Source organism: Sceloporus occidentalis, unplaced genomic scaffold (genome assembly GCF_023333645.1).
Source record: "Sceloporus occidentalis isolate IW3139 unplaced genomic scaffold, rSceOcc1.0.p SCAF_1, whole genome shotgun sequence".
NCBI classification, from domain to species: Eukaryota; Metazoa; Chordata; class Lepidosauria; order Squamata; family Phrynosomatidae; genus Sceloporus; species Sceloporus occidentalis.
In genome coordinates this window covers 139226965-139245472 of record NW_028316981.1, presented here as the reverse complement: position 1 = coordinate 139245472, position 18508 = coordinate 139226965, and the positions used below count along the sequence as shown (strand labels likewise).

Here is an 18508-nt window from a genome sequence, read left to right as displayed (position 1 = left end):
ACCTCCCATGTAACGTAAATGATAGAGTTTCTCAGAGCCCCTACTTTCTAGACTTAGCCCCTACTCACTGTGAAGTGAAGCCTGCTTTGTGTCTCAAAGAGCACATCCAACTCCAAGTTCATTATGTCATCTGGCATGAACGTGGGCTTATCCCGGGTCAAGTGAGCAGTATAGCCAGTTTTGGTGGTAGTCAGATTCACCATCTTGTAACTAGGATAGCTGGGAGGGAAAAAACACCACGGCTGCCAAAGATCTGAGCCCTTGGACGAAACAGGAATGTAACAGCAGCCCCGAGCCTCACATTCTTCTTGAGAAAGCATCTTCTCTGGGGCACAATCAAAGCGGCTGTTCGGAGGGATGTCACACTGTCTGGGTTGTAAACTGGTGGCTCTGAATGGTTTTGGCTGCTCAGCAAGGTTCTCATGTTGCTCCTTTCCTTCTCTGCCTTTCTTCTTAGCCCAGTGAGTGCTCTCTGCCTCTGAATCGACTCCAAGGCTCATAGCTGCTCCATGGACTCCACAAACACTGGGCCCAGCATGCAAAGCAATGTTCACAGAAACCCACAGAATCACCCACAGCCCCCTCTGCTCAGGTTTCTCAGCCAGTGACATGGCAGTGGATAAGAAGATGGCAAGAAGCTCTCTTCAGCAGGCACAGGACAGGTCACTGCATCAAACTGCAAGGGAAAACACAAGAGGTAGACACTTATAATACAAATCCTTGGAAGAGAAGGAGCTTAAAAACTTCCCTTCATGTGCATTGTCCAAGGGAACTATCGCTAAGACAAGGCTGTCCTCCTCTGCTAGCTTCTCAGCAGTTACTATCTTTTATAAATTCAGAAGCCAATATATCAGTCAGGCCTACATACCAGAATCAGGGTGACTAGATGTCCTCACAGCAAAGGATGGCAAGGCTCCACAAAATTGAGGGCATTCCAGGAAAAAGTAGGACATGACCAAACAAAAACTACAAATACTAATATACATGCCTGTACTGCAGCCACTCACTCACAAACCATAAGGTTGTGAGTTCAATACCAGCAATAGGGCTCAAGCTTGACTCAGGCTTGCATCCTTCCAAGGTCACTAAAACAGATAGAGTTAGAATTCAAAGGTGTAGCCCGCAGCTATGTTAGGCTGGAAAATCAGTACGCAAAGGGTTCTTGTAACATCTTTGAGACTAACTGAAAGAGAGAAATTAGTAGTATGACCTTTCATAACTTGAGCCTACTTCCTCGGATGCATGGGGATGGAGTTGTGTTAAACTGGGGTGTTCATTCAGTCTAGTTTGGCAACCACCATTCTACTTTGGGTCAGTTCTTATTTTTTTCTGTTCCAAATTTTTTGGGGGGTGAGTAGTAAATTTGGGTCTGCTGGCACCTCCCTACGTGGTCTTCATTAAATGAGCAAAGATTTCTGACACTCTATTATTATTATTGAAAACATGCAGAGGTAGCTGTGTTGGCCATTTAACAAACACAAACAAAAATCCATCAGTGATACCTTTTATTGGCCAACCAAAATGCACAATATACTTGTTGCAAGCTTTCGAGGCTCCATGGGCTTCTTCATCAGGCAAGATGCCCTGGTGGCGCAGTGGTTAAATGCCTGTCCTGCAGCCACTCACTCAAAACCATAAAGTTGCGAGTTCAAGACCAGCAAAAGGGCTCAAGCTCGACTCAGGCTTGCATCCTTCCAAGGAGGTCGCTATAATAAGTACCCAGATTGTTGGGGGCAATTAGCTTACAGTTGTAAACCGCTTAGACACTGCTTAGGCAGTATGAAGCAGTATATAAATGAAGCTTGTTTGTTTGTTTGTTACAAGCCAAACAGGAGGGGGAAAAACAATTGGAGATGTTAGTCAGACACTTGCATGTTGTTTGAGTTCTTAGTAAAGATGGTATGCTGGGGACGATATCTTTTGCAGGCAGACTCCTCCTCCTTCTGGCCATGTGGTAATAGGGAGATTTTCAAAGTCCAGGAAATTTAGAGTCCATTTGCATCTGAACAGGGACCCCTCTTTTGCAATCCAACATGTCTCCATTCCAGGGAGGCCTCTTTATGGCAGAGAACAGAGAAGAAAGAAGCCCATGAAACTTCAAAAGCTTGCAACAAGTATATTGTGCATTTTGGTTGTCCAATAAAGGTGTTATTATTGTATTATTGTTATTTTTATTGTTATCATATCCCCCCTTTCTCCCAATATAGGGACTCAAGGCAGCAAACAGCAAGTTTAAAATAATAAAATTTAAAAACAACACAAAAGCATTAAAATGTATACATTAAAATTTTAAAATAAAAATTTAAAAACAATTTTAAAAGTCCTGATAAAGGGAGTATTTAGTAGAGAAAGACATTAATAATGAACTTAGAAGGCTTTATAGCACGGAAAGTACAAAGTAAATATAAACTAAGGAAAGATATTCAAAATAAGGGACAGGAAGTCGTTTTATGTTGTTTATTGATTTTTTTGTGAATGCTTAGGCTATTTGTTGTTGCTCCCCACCGCTTTCCCCTTTCTGGATGTTTTGGAAGTTGTAAATATGGGTGTGTTTTTAAACAATAAAAAAAATTAAAAAGAAGTTAAAGTGAGTATGCATTAAAATTTAAACTGCATTAAAACTCTACGCAAGCCTCAAAATCTGAACTACACAATATTTAACAACAAGAGGCAAGAAAAGTAGACTCCCTTTCAGTCCCTGTGCTGCAATGAAGGGCGCTTGGGCAGAACCAGGAGCGGAGCGGAGGGCAGAAAGAGTGAGTTTGTTCAGTCTTAGCGATGTGTCCCTGGGTCAGGAATCTCTTCTGCAGCAAGCAGAGGGGCAGAGAGAAATAGGCGCCAGAGTCAGAGGAGGGAGGCCAGGGCTGCATCGACACTGCAGAAGTCATGCGGTTTGGAGTGTGGTTCTGGGAGAGTGAGCCTTCTCTGTCTGGGAGCCCAGAAGCCCCAGGGTTTCGCAGGATGGAGCCAGGCCCTCTCGGCCTGGGGATGGCAGGAGGGTCGGAGGAGCCCTGGCCGGGAAGGAAGGAAGGAAGGAAGGAAGGAAGGAAGGAAGGGCACTCACCCGCCTCATAAGGAAGAGGCTCCAGGACTAGGAGTCAGGGGGAGAGGGATGGCTCACAGTCACGTGATCCCGAAGTCATGTGACTTTCCTGTGCTGCTGGATGGAAGGGAGGAGGAGACTAGAGGGAGGTGTCCATCACTTTATCAAAAGGGAAAGCAAACAGCCAAACGCATGTGTGTGTGTGTGTGTGTGTGTGTATATATATATATATATACACACACACACACACACACGTGTGTGTGCGCGCATATACCCTGTCAATATACATATATTTTGTGTGTGTATATATATACACACACACACACACACACATTGCTTAATGCTCCTTCCCATCACCTTAATGCCCCCCTTTAATGTATATACTGTGTGTGTATATATATATGTATATATATATATATATATATTCACACACACATACACGTACACACACACACACACTATATATATATATATATATATGTACATGGACAGGGTATTTGCATGCCCTGTCATATACCCACACATATAGTGTGTGTGTATACACAAGATATTATTTTATTTCTTATTTTTATTACTTTTAGATAGATTGATAAGGGTATGCCTAATGTGTGTGTGTTTATATACACACATATAAACACTATACACATATTGACAGGCATATATATATATATATATATGTGTGTGTGTGTGTGTGTGTGTGTGTGCCACATCTATATATATATACACACACACACACACACACAAAACATATAGGGTGTGTGTGTGTGTGTGTACTCTAGAAAAAAGGGAACAACAAGTGATCTATGTAACTACTTGAACACGTCTTATTCTCGAGATATATATATCTATATTCATAATAACAAAGTATCAAAAGTCATCAACAATCAACAGTATACATATGACAAATCAGGGTGATAAACATCCATGCAAACGTCTTAGGTGTTGCAGCAGTAGAATCACATTCACTGCCAACACTAAAGATATTATTTGCATGGACGTTTGTCATATGTATACTGTTGATTGTTGATGACTTTTGATACTTTGTTATTATGAATATAGATATATATATCTCGAGAATAAGACGTGTTCAAGTAGTTACATAGATCACTTGTTGTTCCCTTTTTTCTAGACTGTTTAAGTGTAAGCTTGCTGCTCGTTGTTGGTGTGTGTGTGTGTGTACACAAGATACTATTTTATTTTTTATGTTTATTATTTCACATATAGATATAGATATATAGATTGATTAATTGACAGGGGTATGCACACACACACACACACATACAGTAGACCCTTGGCATCCGCTGGGGTTTGGTTCCAGGACCCGCAGTGGATCCCAAAATCCATAAATGCTCAAGTTTCATTAAATACAATGGCATTGTAAAATGGTGTCCCGTATATAAAATAGAAGAACTAAGGCTTGTCACTGGAATTTATATTTTTTAAAAAATATTTTCAAGCCGTGGATGGTTAAATCCGTGGATACAGAATCCTTGGGTATGGATTTTTATGCAATCAAAGGCCCCTTCAGTGGTGCTCCTGTGTTTCGTGGAGAAAGCAAGAGTTCCACAACTGAATGCTGTAGAAGTAAAATATGTCATCTCCCCTCACTTCTTGGCACACACAAGCCTATCATCGAGCACAAAAAAACGGGCACAAAACTTTGCAGTCCTGTCCTGAGCCTATGCCTCATTCCTAGGACTTTCAGTAGCCTGAGTGTGAGACAGTGTCCTTTTGGGCTGCTGCCACACTGCAGTTTGACACCACTTTGGCTGCCATGGCTCCATCCTATGGAATCCTGGGATGTATACTTTGTTGTGGCATCAGAGCTCTCTGAAAGTTGTTGTTGTTGTTGGGCCCATTATCACTGGGGGAATAACCTACATTCAATTCTGGGTCCACCACACTGTATTCCCCAATTCCAAAAGGCCCCTCGTTCCCATTATGGAAAGGGGGCCTGTTTGGAATCAGGGGGGTTTTCTGGCACACTTGTCGTTCCCATTGGGGAAGACAAGCAGCCATCCCTTTCCTTCTTCCTCTCCCCCTTCCTACTTTAGGGAAACAGTGGAGGCTGGCTGGGAGGAGGAGGGTCTCCCTCTCCACTGCCACCCTTAGATCGGGCGATCCAAGGATGGCAGTGGTCCCAGAGGGACCCCCTTGAGTCTCCCTCTCCACTGCCACCCTTAAGATCCAGCGATTCAAGGGTGGCAGTGGCCCCAGAGGGACCCCATGGGTCTCCCTCTCCACTGCCACCCTTGGATCACTGCCTCCTCCTCCTCCGGTCCCCCTTCCCTCCGCCGTCCTGCCTGCCTACCTGGGTGCTGGTGGTTGGGGCTTGGTGGCGGCGGCAGCGACTGTCAGGGCTTGGTGTGTTGGCCCCTAACCTATCATGGGGTTTTCTTGGCAGGTTTCTTCAGAGAGGGTTTGCCGTTGTCATACTGAGGCTGAGAGAGTGTGACTTGCCAATGGTCACCCAGTGGGTTTATATGCCTGAGCCAGGATTCAAACCCTGGTTTCCAGTAGCCTCTTGTCCTGAGTACAGGCAATTTTTCAGGACAATAAAATGTCGTGGCACATTGACTTATGGTAACCCTTTTGTAGGCTTTTCTTTGCAAGGTTACTTCACCCTATCATGGTGAAGGGGTTTTCTTGGCCAGATTTGTCCAGAGGTAATTTGCCATTGCTTTCCTCTAAGGCTGAGAGAGTATACATGATCAGGGTTATCTAGTGGCTTTGCATGGGTGAGTGGAGATGCAAATCCTGGACTGCTGGAGTCCTAGTCCAGCACTCAAACCACTATGCCATACTGGCTCTAATATGACACAAATGCAGTAGCAGTTAATATAATATAATGCCAATTGGCCACAAACATGGTTCTAATCCCTGCCTGGCCATTGGGGAAAAATTGCCACATCAGATTATTTGTGAACCACATAGTTTGAGAAGCACGGATTGACTCAACACAATATATATATATATATATAAACCATTACTTCCCCACCCCTTTTCTAAAAAAAGGTCCACCTCATCTTCAGTTAAAATTTATAGAAAATTTTAATTAAACACTACAGTTTTGTATCACTGTATAACACTGTAACTAAGCCTGGATGTTTTTGATATAGTCAGAATGAAAGTTGGATAACTTTGATAAAGAATTGGAGTTTGTTGAATGAAATTATATTCTAAGAAATATGTACTTCTCAGTTCTAAAAAAATATGTACTTTTGCAGATGTTTGGTAATCATGAGTAAAATTTATTTCTTAATAATCACACAGGAAGCCAACAAAAATGACTTCTCAGTAAGAGTCAAGCTGCAAAGCTAGAAGAGACACATGAGAAAAGTCCTAAATGTTGAGAAACGGGTAAACTGGTTCCTATTTTTGTTGTGTAAAAGACTTATAGCATTAGTGATGGTGGTAGTGCATTCTCTGAACTCACTTGCTAAATTGCACTACTGTATGTCTCCACTTCCCCTTTAATTTCAAAACTAAAAATGTGCAAATAGCTTTGTTCACCTGGGAGCCTGAACCAATTGGGGTTCATAGACACACACACACACAAAAGCTTTAAAGACAAATGTGTGTATGTGTGCATGGTGGCCAGATTTTTACATTAGGGTGAGCAAAGTGCAGCCCTCCAGATGTTGGATAGCTGCTCCCATGATCCTTTACCAATGACTATGCTGATAAAGACTGATAGAGCTTGCAGTCTAACATCTGGAGGGCTCCACTTTTCCCATCACTGATTTACTAGTCTGCAGTAGGAAATCCAGTATACACAATAAATACACTTGCTGAATTAAAGATTAGTTTAAACTTTCATTGGAAGACATATTTTTTACAAGAAAGATGGGGTACCACATGCTATAAAATGATCAGCTAAGAATTCACCATAGGGCATAAGTAGAAAAAGTTTCTAGTTCTGTTATTCAGCAGTGGTGTCCCCACTGCAGGTGACACCTGGTGCTGGGGACAGGACTTCCAGGGTGGGTGGGACCTCTGGCCCCAGACTTACAGTGGGGTTTCCAGAACGACATCTGTGAGGGCCACAGCACGCCCCTGTGTCCACAAGCGGCACTGCTGTAGGCCTGGGAAAGGCCAGTGCAGGCCCATGGAAAACCGGCTCCGGACCGGGGAGAGCCTGCCTGGCCCAGGGAAAGACGGTCTTTCCCCCCTTCCTGTTATACAGTATTTTCTGCTGACAAAATGACAGACAATAATATTGCAATCATTCTTAAATATGTATTTATTTATGAAAAGTCAAATAAGGAAATTATTCATTCTCAGTTGCCTTTCCTTCGTTACATTGTTTCTTGTTCATCCAACTTATTTTTTAGGATGCGGTCGAGCTTCTGTAGTGTCCTTTGGTAATGAGGATAGTCCTGCTCAACTTGATGGAGAATAACACTAATGGCATGCAGTCGCTCCTCCAGCTTCTGTCGTTCAACACGTATCATTATCTCAGAACGACATAATGGATTGTATTTCCCTTCCTTCACAGCCTGCAAGTACTTCATACGGACTTGACTGGACACAATATCTGAAAGGTTCTTAGAAAAGCAACATTGAATACATTAGTATAGACAAAAGGGTGGGGAAAAGGTGACAAGAGACTAAGGCTACATCTGTCCTGCAGAAATACTCCAGTTTGATACCACTTTAACTGCCCTAGCTCAATTGTATGGAATTCTGGGAACTGTAGTTTACAAATAGTTAAAGCGGTGTCAAACCAGAGTATTTCTGCAGTGTAGATGCAGCCCAAGTACTTCAGTTGCATCTGGAGGTGAAAGGAGCAGCAGAGCAAAGTTCTGGACAACTTTCAGACCAATGACTGATTTTTAGCAGTCAACTTCCCAGAAGGAAAACAGTGAAATAAACATAATGTGTACTGCTAGAGAACTCCAAAGCAGAAACTCAGTATACCTGTGCTGGTGTACAGGTTTAGACACAATAAGTCTTGATTAAATTTTCCTGTTCAGTCATGTGCAGTGAGTACAGAAAATGGGCACAGAAGAATCACCATTACCGTAATGCATCCTGCATGTTGTTGTGAGGAAAAGAAAGAAAAGCACATTGTATTTGTACATTGTTAAGGGGTTTTTGTCATATTACAGCAGAGATTCCTCTCCAGTCTCATCTTCTCATCCCAGCACTTGTATTACCTCTTAAGAAATTTAAGGGCAAAAAGACTTATTAGAAGTAAATTAATCAGATGCTTCATACTGAGTATAGGTTTGGAAGTTATGCAATGGTACCTGGCCAGTAACCTGATCTAAATATTATGGACAGGGAAAACAAAAGTGATCAGAGGAATTTAGAGACATCACTCTTTTGTGTACCACAACCTGCAAAAACATATACAATGCGACTGTGCGGGAACACATATTAAAGGTCCTGTCACACCTCACAATTTATAGCACTGTGATGCCACTTTAACTACCATGGTTCCATCCTATGGAATCTTGGGGTTTGCACATCAGGGAAGGGTTTTAGACTCCTCAGCCAAACAGCTTTTTTGGTGCCTCTAAACAAACTACAAACCTCATAATTCCCTAGGGGGCAGCTAAAGTGCTATAACTGTGTGATGTGAAAGGGCTCCAAGAAGAGAGTTCCATAACAGAAATGCTGACACAAAAAGGTATTCTACAGCATTCTGGTTTGTGGCTACCATCTTAGAATCCAGGAATAAAGTCATCCTCAGATGTGTAACTGGTTGTTTGGAAGGAGAGCAGTCAACACATCCAGAATCGGTTGTACCGTTAATGCTGGATCAGCCTGTCCTCTGATCATCATGATCTTTGTCTTGTCAGGGTTAAGACCGAGTTGAAGTCCCAGGAGGAAGAAGTCCCACACCCTGGAAGTCCTGCCCCTGGCACCAGGTAATACCTGGTGCCATAAGACCTTTTAGTTTTGGCACTTGGCCCCTAAAGGGTATGCCATCACTGTCATGGTGGATGTTACCTCAGCAACACAGTTTGCTCTGAGGGCTCCCCTTCATTGCTGTGGGGCATTCATATGAGGATGATAATTATACAGTGCTTTTAAATTGTAAGCCACTTTGACTCCCAAGTTTGGTATAAAAAAAGTGGGACATAAATAAATATAATAGTATAATAATAATACCACTAACCAAATCTGGTATCAATGGTTATGGGCAAAATTGAGAATGAATGCACTCACGTGATAAGAGAAGCTGCGGGGTGGTGGTGGTCATCAAACAGTGGGCAGCCTTCTGGCTCCATAAATCTTCCAACAAACCACAGAAAGAATCCAGTGGCCTGGTCACACTACTCAGTTACAGCATTACTGATTTCACTTTAACTACCATGGCTACCTCCTATCTTGGGATCTGTAGGTGCTAGAGCTTTCTTGTAGAGAATTCTAAATATCTCAACTGCAAATCCCACAATTCTGTAGGAAGTTTCAATGATTAAAGTGGAATCATGTGCTGATATGTGTCTACACAACAAAAAATGCCCCAGGATTTGATACATTAGTTATCAGCTTGTTTCTCTGGTTAAGTGGGAGAGAACAAACAAATAATGGGAAGCTGCCCACTGCCAGATTGCACAATGACACAACTGTGGAGCAAAAATAACCAGTTTGTTAAGCTGCTTCTGCAGCAGGCATGATGTGTACTCATGACAAGCCCAGCCTTTCTTAGAATGCTGGCTTTTTGTGCAGTGGTATAAACCAACACGAGAGCCAGTGTGATGTAGCAGTTTGAGTGTTGGAATAGAATTCTTGGAGACCAGGGTTCAAATCCTGGTTCAGCCACTGGGTGAACTTGGGCAAATCACACTCTCTCAGCCTCAGAAGATGCCAATGGTAAACCCTCTCTGAGGAAACTTGCCAAGACAACTCCATGATAGATCAGCTTAGGGTTGCCATAAGTCATAAACGACTTGAAGGCATACAACAACAAACAACAAACCAATCATAAGGGAAAATGCAACACATAGTGCCAAAAAGCCCAACTCTGCTTACCTGCCGTTTCTTTGCCTGCAGAAGATCAGTTTGTATTTCAAGGTCATCTACTTCATTATTCAAGAGAGAAAGTTCTTTCTGCTTCTCCAGGAGAGCATTAGTGACATTCCGCTGTGAATTCTCAAGCTGGGCTATAATTCCATTGCATTCCTCAGCATTCTAGGGAAGGAAAAGTAAACAACATGTTGCCTCTCAGTACAAGCCCAATTGCCAGATTATTCTAAACAAACAAACAAACAAACAAACAACAACATACCACATCCCCTCTCAAAATATCACTACACTTTTTTTTCCCTAATAGCAATAGCAAATACAATTGTCCCCAACAAGCTGGGTACTCATTTTAGCAACTTGGAAAGATGCCATGCTGAATTAAGCCTGAGACTCTGTCTGGTATTGAACTCACAACCTAATAATAATAATAATAATAATAATAATAATAATAATAATAATATTTATTATTATATTTATTATTTATATACCGCCCAATCACTGGGAATCTGAGCGGTTTACAACAGGGGAGAACAGATGGTTCCCTGCCCTCAGGCTTACAATCTAAAAGACATGACACAAAAGGAGAAGGAAATGGTGGGGGGAGGGGATCAGGTCCAGCATTCTTCTCTCCCTCTGAGGCCTGGACCAAGGCAGATGGACTGGAGGGAGGGCTCTTTTTCTTAATCGAGGCTGGGCCCGATGCCGTTGGGCCTGTCATTTCACCTTATGGTTTGAGTGGCTGCAATACAGGCATTTAACCACTGCACCACAAGGGCTCTTCTATACTGATTGCTGCCATGTAGGAAGATATATTTACACCTTTAGAGAAAAAATCTGGGAGGCGCTTCACACTACACAATTAATACCTCTATGCTGTGACTGAATTCTATAGAATTCTACAATTTATAGTTTGGTCAGAGGCACCAAAGGAACTCGCTTGATGAGTCCAAATCCCAGGGTTTGTTACATTTATTATTAGTGCTTTTCTCTGGTTTGTTAGAAAGGAACAAACCACAGACATGTGACAGAAGTATTTTATTACCTCATGAGTGCTCATATTTAAATCCTTACAGCAAATTTATGTCATGCTTATGCTTTTCTTTGGCACCAGGAAAAACCTATCAAACTACAGCCCTGCCCTTTCATAGACACATAAACAATAAAGATGCAAGGTGTTCCTATTACCATCTGATCAGGATGCAATTAGGCCCTTTTATGGACAGTCCCAGGTTGGGGGTCAGTCCAATTATGGTTCATCTAAACGTCACACCTTCAAGTCAGCCTGAAAGCACCTCTTTTTGCCTGTCTGTTTAGCCCCATAGACACTAATAATTATTAGAATTGGTGCTCTCATACTGGACCAGCTCTTTATTCTATTTCAGGGAAGCAATACACAAAACATGGGCTCTGTGTGTGTGTCCTTGACCACTTAGGCATGTGAGAAGATTCTGTAATTTATTATTTATTTTATTCATTTTTGTCTATCATCTTCCCACTGAACTATTCCTTTTTTTAAAAAAACTTTCTGACCTTCTGAGTCTCCTTGATCTTTTTCTTTAGCTCTAGCTTCTTATAGTGGAAATCACCCTTGGTAAGTAGTTGCTTATTCAGTTTCCTCTGGCCTTCAGCACGAATCACAATAGTCTCTCTGCGGGCAACAGCGGCTTCTGTATCTCGCATTAGTTTCTCCTGCTGTTTCATCAGTTGCTGGTACCTTACCTACAGATCAGCAGGGATGCAAACAAGCTGAATGAAACACAAAATCACAAAGCCAATTTTCTGTGTATTTCACTTTAACAATTCAGACAACAAACAGTGGACATATGAGCACCAACAACCCAAAGCATTGCAGAAAATGGTTTAGGAAATTTCATATTCTAGAACTTGGGGCACTATTTTGATCTGGGATTCTGCAACCAGCTTTGGAACTGTTACAGATCCTTGTCAGTTTTCATAAAATCAGAGCAGAATATTGCTAGTGGCTGCAGAATGTTAACATCCCTGCAAACAGCATTCACTGTAATGATATGTAGATATCTCCTCAGTACCTCTGCTGTCCCACTATTGCTTGATCTTTAACTGTCCTTTCAAGAAAAAAATTCCAGATATAGGTAAATCAGAATCAAGCAACCAGAATTATATTCATTGAACACATCTGAAAGCCACATCAGTTTGAATATTAATATATTTTTGAAGGATCTGTTCTAGCTTCTACTATTACCTTATCCTTGTTACTGACTTTGGAAATTTGCAGTTTAGCACATGGTGAAAATTGGAAGTTTAAAAGAGGTAGATCCCATGTTTATTGCTCAAATTGAGTATAAATGGTTTTCACACGATGTCGCATGCAATCCGCTATTAATCTGATAAGAAAAAGACATGATCCAGCATTTAGGCATTCACGGGAAAATATTGTGAATTCATTTTCGCTTCATTCACAAATTGGTTTTATTTGCGCAATTGCTACAGTGTGAAAGCTAACTGCTGTTTATTCACGAAATAATCATTGATTTTGAGCTTGTTGTGGGATTTCCCATGGTTTATTGGGGCGAGTTTACCTCCGGATCTGCTTTGTGGGTAGACATGGTCAGCTGGCAAGAGACTCGCAATATTTCATGCTCTAGATTATTTCTTTTTGGTATTATGTTCCTTTATGCATGTGGCAGGAAATGCAGGGATGCATTGGAGGTCATCAAAATAAATAGATAAGATGAGGATGATGAGGATGAGTACAGTGAGTCCTTGGTATCTGCTGGGGTTTGGTTCCAGGCCTCCACCACAATTATCATGAGCGCAGGCACAAATGTCACTATTTCCAAACCATTAGAGGGATATTCACGCATCTGTATTAAAACCAAATGCGCATTTTACTCTCTTTCTTTGCATTGTTAATGCATCTTTATCATGTTATTGTCAGTTGAGTGTTAAAACCATTTGTGCATTTGTGCGCATTTGTGCAATGCAGGTGCTTTAATACTTTAACAGGATGGTGGCACATATGGTCCCTGTGTGATAAACTCCTATGTGAAACAAAATCCACTCAAGTCCCATATATTTCCTATAAGCAACCTTCTCTCTTATAGACCTCAATAATAGGTACATCACTGGAACAGGAAATAAGCAACAACAGAATACCGTATAGGTAACAACAAGTGTTGCTTGGGCTGAAAAACTCTGATTCAATGCCTTAAACTAGTGTTTTTCCAGCTCTTGGGTGTTTTTGATGCTTTGGCCAGACTGAACAAAGAGCAGATTCATCTACACAACACTTCCAACTTTACCTGCATCCTATGAATCTCTGACTTCATGGCTCGGATCTCACCCTGCCCAGTCTCTGAGTCCACTGCAGCACGCATCTCTTTGGCCAACTGTATCTTCTTCTCCCACTGCATCATCTGACACCTGACAAAGTAGAAAGGAAGGAACAATCAATATCACACCATACTGTTGTAGTGCTATTATTCCACTTTAACTGCTATTGCTGCCTCCTGCTGAATTTTGGGATTTGTAGTTTAATAGGCCTAAGAGCTCTCTGGCTGAGAATTCTAAATGCCCCTCCTTAAACTTGCAATCCAACAAACTGCCACAAATCCCAAGCAGCCATAGCAGTTAAAGTGAAATAATAACACTATAACAATGTAGTGAAGTACTGTAAGAAAAGGATTGTACCATCTCTCATCTTTCTGTGTGTGTCACAGGTGACATAAATTAATTTTGAAATCTCACAAAATACTGGAGGCATGCTGGGGAAGTGGAGATGTGTCAATTATACTAAAAACATCCACAGACAATAAATCTTGAGATAAATGGGCAAACCATATTCCACACAAAAGTCACTATTATAATATAGGCAAGGTACAGATCTCCCCAAAGGTGTAGCCGCTCCTTTTTCCATCTGTAGTCACTCTTTTTTCCACTGGATTGGGGCCAGGGCAATCTCACCAGCAGCCCTGCGGCCCCAATCTGACGTTTTTCCAAGCCAAAGAGAGGTGGCAAAATGCCCCCGGACACCCCCGCCTTACAGAGGAGAAAGGGGAGGCCACTGCAGCCCCTTTCTCCTGTGCATCGCTGGCACAGCTGTTTAGTTGCTGCCTCAACCATGCGGAGGCCCAAAAGGAGCTCCGTTTTGGAGCTCCTTTCTCTGCCTCTGCCAGGCTGCTGTAAGTGGTGCGGAGACGTCACACACGCGCCACTCCATGTGAAAGCAGCGTGTGTGTGACATCATCGTCACACCCCCTGTGTGGATAGCGCCGTGTAATGATGGTGCTGTCCACACATACTAGGGTTAGGGAGTGTGTGGATGGTGCACACTCCCTGACCCTAGTACGGCTGGGAGCATGGCACATTTGGCTGGTGTGTACCGCACCATAATTCTTTAAAAAGAAATTGCCACAGAGGTATTGGTAAATAGGATTGCTTTTTTTTTTTAGCAACAAAATTACTATGTTTGAAAGTCATTAAAATGTTCTCGTCTCAAAAGAAATTCCTCCAGACAACATATAAATCCCACAGAAACAAGGCTATTCTTTCTGGGCATGGAGGCTGCAACATGAAGAAATCTGATCATTGTAACTTTACTTTAATTGACTATTGGATCCGTCCCTCTTAATGTAGGAATATGTATATAAAGAAACCTATACATTTACAGCTGCACTGAATAAGAATTCAGGTGTTCTGTTACACAACAGGACTTACTCTGCCTCCACTAGACTGTTGAGAAGTCTCTCTTTTTCTTCATGTATTTGGTTCAGCTTTTCTTGCATCTGAATCGATTCTTTCTCTGATGCCTAGAGCCAGGAAAAAGTTCATTATGAGCCTTATCCACTTGGACCAAAAAAGGAAGAGGCAATACAGAGAATAGCTTTACTTTTTATATCATAATAGCAGGACCCCCGCTAAACCCTTCTTCAGAGCACTCCACACCAAGGAAAGTATTGACTCTACTGTTAGTCAATGCTGATACAGCATCCTCCATGTGTGAGATCTGGATCAGTTGCTCCCACTGTCCCTGCCCACAAAGGATCTGCAGACAATTTATTGGAATGATTCAAGAAAACAGGACAACAGTATCTGATCCAGATTACTGCTAGGAAATGCATCTGAGTGGCAGGGAATACCTTGAGAGAGCGCACAAATTCATTTTCCATTATAGTGTTTCCCTGCTGCAGGTCTTCAGAATTCTCTCTGTTCTTGTTGATCAATAAATGTAGCTTGACCAAATCATTAGCCATGTTCTTCATGTGATGTTCAATGTCCTTCAGTTCATTTTTCTCCTGCTGGATTTCATCTGGCAAGGAAGAGTCAACAGATTATAATGTTCTAAAATATAAAATTTTGAATCCTAAATCAGTGGTACAAATGGCTTACGGAAGAGAGGCTGGTGGTGCTGAGGTTTGCATATAAATATAGAAGGATATGTGCTACCAGCCTCCTGCTAATTTCAGTGAACCCATGCTGCACTGAAAGACACACCATATCAGTGAATGAGAAGGCACCCATATATCCCTTTTCATTATTGCCAGTGATCTTATTTTATACTATCGTGGCAGGATCATTAAGAGCCTAAAACTTTGCACATCCCTCTACTATTAGTGGTAGGATCTTAAAGAGAAAATGTCCTGTAAGCAATGCCCTCTACATTTTTGCACCTTAGGACTCCAAATTATCTCGAATTAAAAATTCACATTTGGAAACCCCATTGCTGCATTCAGGAAAACCTTCTGATATCACAAAACAAATTAATTGACTGTGAAATGTGTGGTTTTAGTAGTTCAGTTAACAGTGCTAGTAAATATATAACCTGATACTGCAACATTTATATAAGAGCCTGACAACTGATTATTTAAAGAGACCTGAAAGTCAGCTACTCATACATCACACATAACCATATTAGAGAAGCATACTACTGAAACCTCATGAGCAATTACCACCCACCAAAATTACAATTTCTCATTCACAAACACTTGAAAAGATTTCTGCTGTAAGACCCCATTATTATTGATTGATTGATTGATTGAGATTTTATTTCTATACCGCCGTTCCCACGATCACGGCGGTTTACAGCAATACAAATGTATACAGTACCGATTAAAAGAAAACAAACTTCACAGTAAAAAACACCCTAAATAAACCAGCATAACTATACATCATTAAAAACCTCATAAAATCAGATTAAAAAATTACTAGTCAATCTAAAAATCCAATACAATACAACACACAATACATAGGGGAAAAACAGTCAGGACATGTGAGGGAAGGCTTGATGGAATAAATGAGTCTTCAGGTTCTTCTTAAATGACTCCAGGGAGGGGGCTAAGCGGAGCTCCTCAGGGAGAGCGTTCCAAGATTGCGGGGCTGCCACAGAGAATGCCCTTTGCGCCGTTAGTACAAATCTTGTCTTAGGAACGCTCAAAAGATTTTTCCCACCTGACCTGAGTGTGCGGGGCGGATTGTATGGGGAGACGCGGTCCTCCAAGTACTCTGGGCCCAAGCCATTTAGGGCTTTATAGGTAACAACCAACACCTTGTATTGGGCCCGGAAGCGAATTGGTAGCCAATGCAGATCTTTCAATATCGGTGTTATATGGCTGGCCCTGAAACTACCAGTGACCAGCCTAGCGGCCATATTTTGAACCAACTGCAGCTTCCGAGCTTGGTACAAGGGTTGCCCCATGTAGAGCGCATTACAGAAATCAAGTCGAGAGGTTACCAGAGCATGCACCACTGTTTCAAGGTCCCCCCGGTCGAGGTAGGGATGCAGCTGGCATATCAGCCGAAGCTGATAACAGGTGCTCCTAACTGTCGCATCCACCTGAGGAGTCAGGTGAAGCGACGAGTCAAGGAGCACCCCCAAGCTGCGAACTGAGTCCTTTACGGGGAGCATGACCCCGTTTAGGACAGGTGGACAAACCTCCTTCCCAGGACCAGGGGAACCTATCACAAGCACTTCCGTTTTCTCTGGATTCAGGCTGAGTCTGTTTTCCCTCATCCAGCCCATTACCGACTCCAGACAGGCATTGAGCGGAGAGATGCCATCCCTAGTCACTGCATCAGTCGGAGACACAGAGAAGACTATTTGGGTGTCATCAGCGTACTGATAACACCGCGCCCCGTGTCTCCGGATGATCTCTCCCAGCGGCTTCATGTAAATGTTAAATAGCATAGGGGACAAAATCGCTCCCTGAGGGACCCCAGATGTAAGGGCCCTCTTATCGGAGCGCCAGTCCCCCAGCTCCACCATCTGGAATCTACCCAAGAGGTAGGAACGGAACCACTGCAGAGCAGTGCCCCCGATACCCAACTCCCCCAGGCGATCCAGAAGGATACCATGGTCGATGGTATCGAAGGCCGCGGAGATGTCCAAGAGCACTAACAGGGACACGCTACCCCTGTCCATGCCCAGACGGAGATCATCGACTAAGGCGACCATGGCAGTCTCAACCCCATAGCCCGCCCGGAAGCCGGTTTGAAATGGGTCCAGATAATCTGTATCCTCCAAGACCCTCTGCAGCTGGGAGGCAACCGCCCTCTCGATCACCTTCCCTAAGAATGGCAGCAGTGACACAAGCCAATAATTATTTCGAATTAGGGGGTCCAGGGAGATCTTCTTTAATAAAGGTTTTACAATGGCCGTTTTTAAATTCGATGGAAAAAGGCCCTCCCTGAATGATGAGTTGACGATGCGACACAGCATTTCTGTTGTCGCCATTCCCCCTTGAACTGCCAGCCATGAAGGACAGGGATCGAGAGAGCAGGTCGTCTTCCTAACGCTGCTGAGGATCCTGTCCACATCCTCGGTACTAACAGACTCAAACTGATCCAGTATAACTGAGTCCACGGAAACACTGGACGCCTCTACTCCTGATTCTGAATCAATAACAGCGTCAAGATTGGCCCTTAGCCGAGAGATTTTATCCGCGAAGAAGTTGTTAAACTCATCACAGCAGGCTTCAGATGGCTCCAATAATGGGTTCGGGGGGGAGCCAACTGAGTGAGCTCTCTCACCACCCTGAACAGGTCTGCTGGACGCGACTCCGCGGACGCAATACGTGCAGCATAGAACGAATTCTTAGCTGCACCTATTGCCACTCCGTAGGCCTTCAAATGAGACTCTAGGAGTGTCTTGTCGGCTAAGTCCCGATGTGTCCGCCATTTGCGCTCTAGTCGTTGCGCAGCCCGCTTCCTTGCCCTGAGATCTTCCGTGTACCAGGGCTTTTTATTGGAAGCAGGCCGGAAAGGACACTTGGGAGCGATACTGTGTATAGCCCTGGAAAGATCAACATCCCAGATGTTGGTCAGGGCATCAACAGAATTGCCGTCAGTTCCAACCAGATAGCCCTCTAGGGCTTCCTGGAACCTTTTGGGTTCCATCAGCCTTCGAGGGTGGACCATTCTAATAGGTCCGCTACCCCCGGGGGGGATCTGGACAGTAGCCTTGATACTAGCCTCAACCAGGAAATGATCCGTCCATGACAGGGCAGAGATATT

At 42.9% G+C, this 18508-nt stretch overlaps 2 protein-coding genes across 7 annotated transcripts in view; both read right to left on the bottom strand.

Annotated features, from left to right (window-relative positions):
- GAA (alpha glucosidase) overlaps window positions 1-3113 on the bottom strand; it is a 30682-nt gene extending 27569 nt beyond the window's left edge. The window contains exons 1-3 of one of the 3 annotated variants that reach the window (XM_089539166.1): window positions 3065-3080; window positions 869-2056; window positions 69-676 (exon numbers count right to left, since the gene is read on the bottom strand). In XM_089539166.1, the coding sequence (XP_089395292.1) occupies window positions 69-611 (543 nt within the window). In that variant the 5' untranslated portion in view covers window positions 612-676; window positions 869-2056; window positions 3065-3080. Of the gene's footprint in view, window positions 1-68; window positions 677-868; window positions 2082-3064 lie in introns of those variants that run through there. The other 2 variants (XM_089539158.1, XM_089539176.1) reach the window with 2 other exon arrangements.
- Window positions 3114-7279: 4166 nt separating this feature from the next.
- Window positions 7280-18508, bottom strand: part of CCDC40 (coiled-coil domain 40 molecular ruler complex subunit) — a 40750-nt gene continuing 29521 nt past the window's right edge. Inside the window, exons 16-22 of one of the 4 annotated variants that reach the window (XR_016282382.1) lie at window positions 15139-15308; window positions 14717-14808; window positions 13303-13423; window positions 11552-11740; window positions 10028-10186; window positions 7964-8077; window positions 7507-7590 (exon numbers count right to left, since the gene is read on the bottom strand). Coding sequence is in view for 3 of the 4 variants with exons in the window: in XM_089539124.1 (XP_089395250.1) it covers window positions 7342-7590; window positions 10028-10186; window positions 11552-11740; window positions 13303-13423; window positions 14717-14808; window positions 15139-15308 (980 nt within the window). In the remaining variant the exon portion in view is untranslated. Of the gene's footprint in view, window positions 7591-7963; window positions 8078-10027; window positions 10187-11551; window positions 11741-12244; window positions 12385-12592; window positions 12865-13302; window positions 13424-14716; window positions 14809-15138; window positions 15309-18508 lie in introns of those variants that run through there. The other 3 variants (XM_089539124.1, XM_089539146.1, XM_089539138.1) reach the window with 3 other exon arrangements.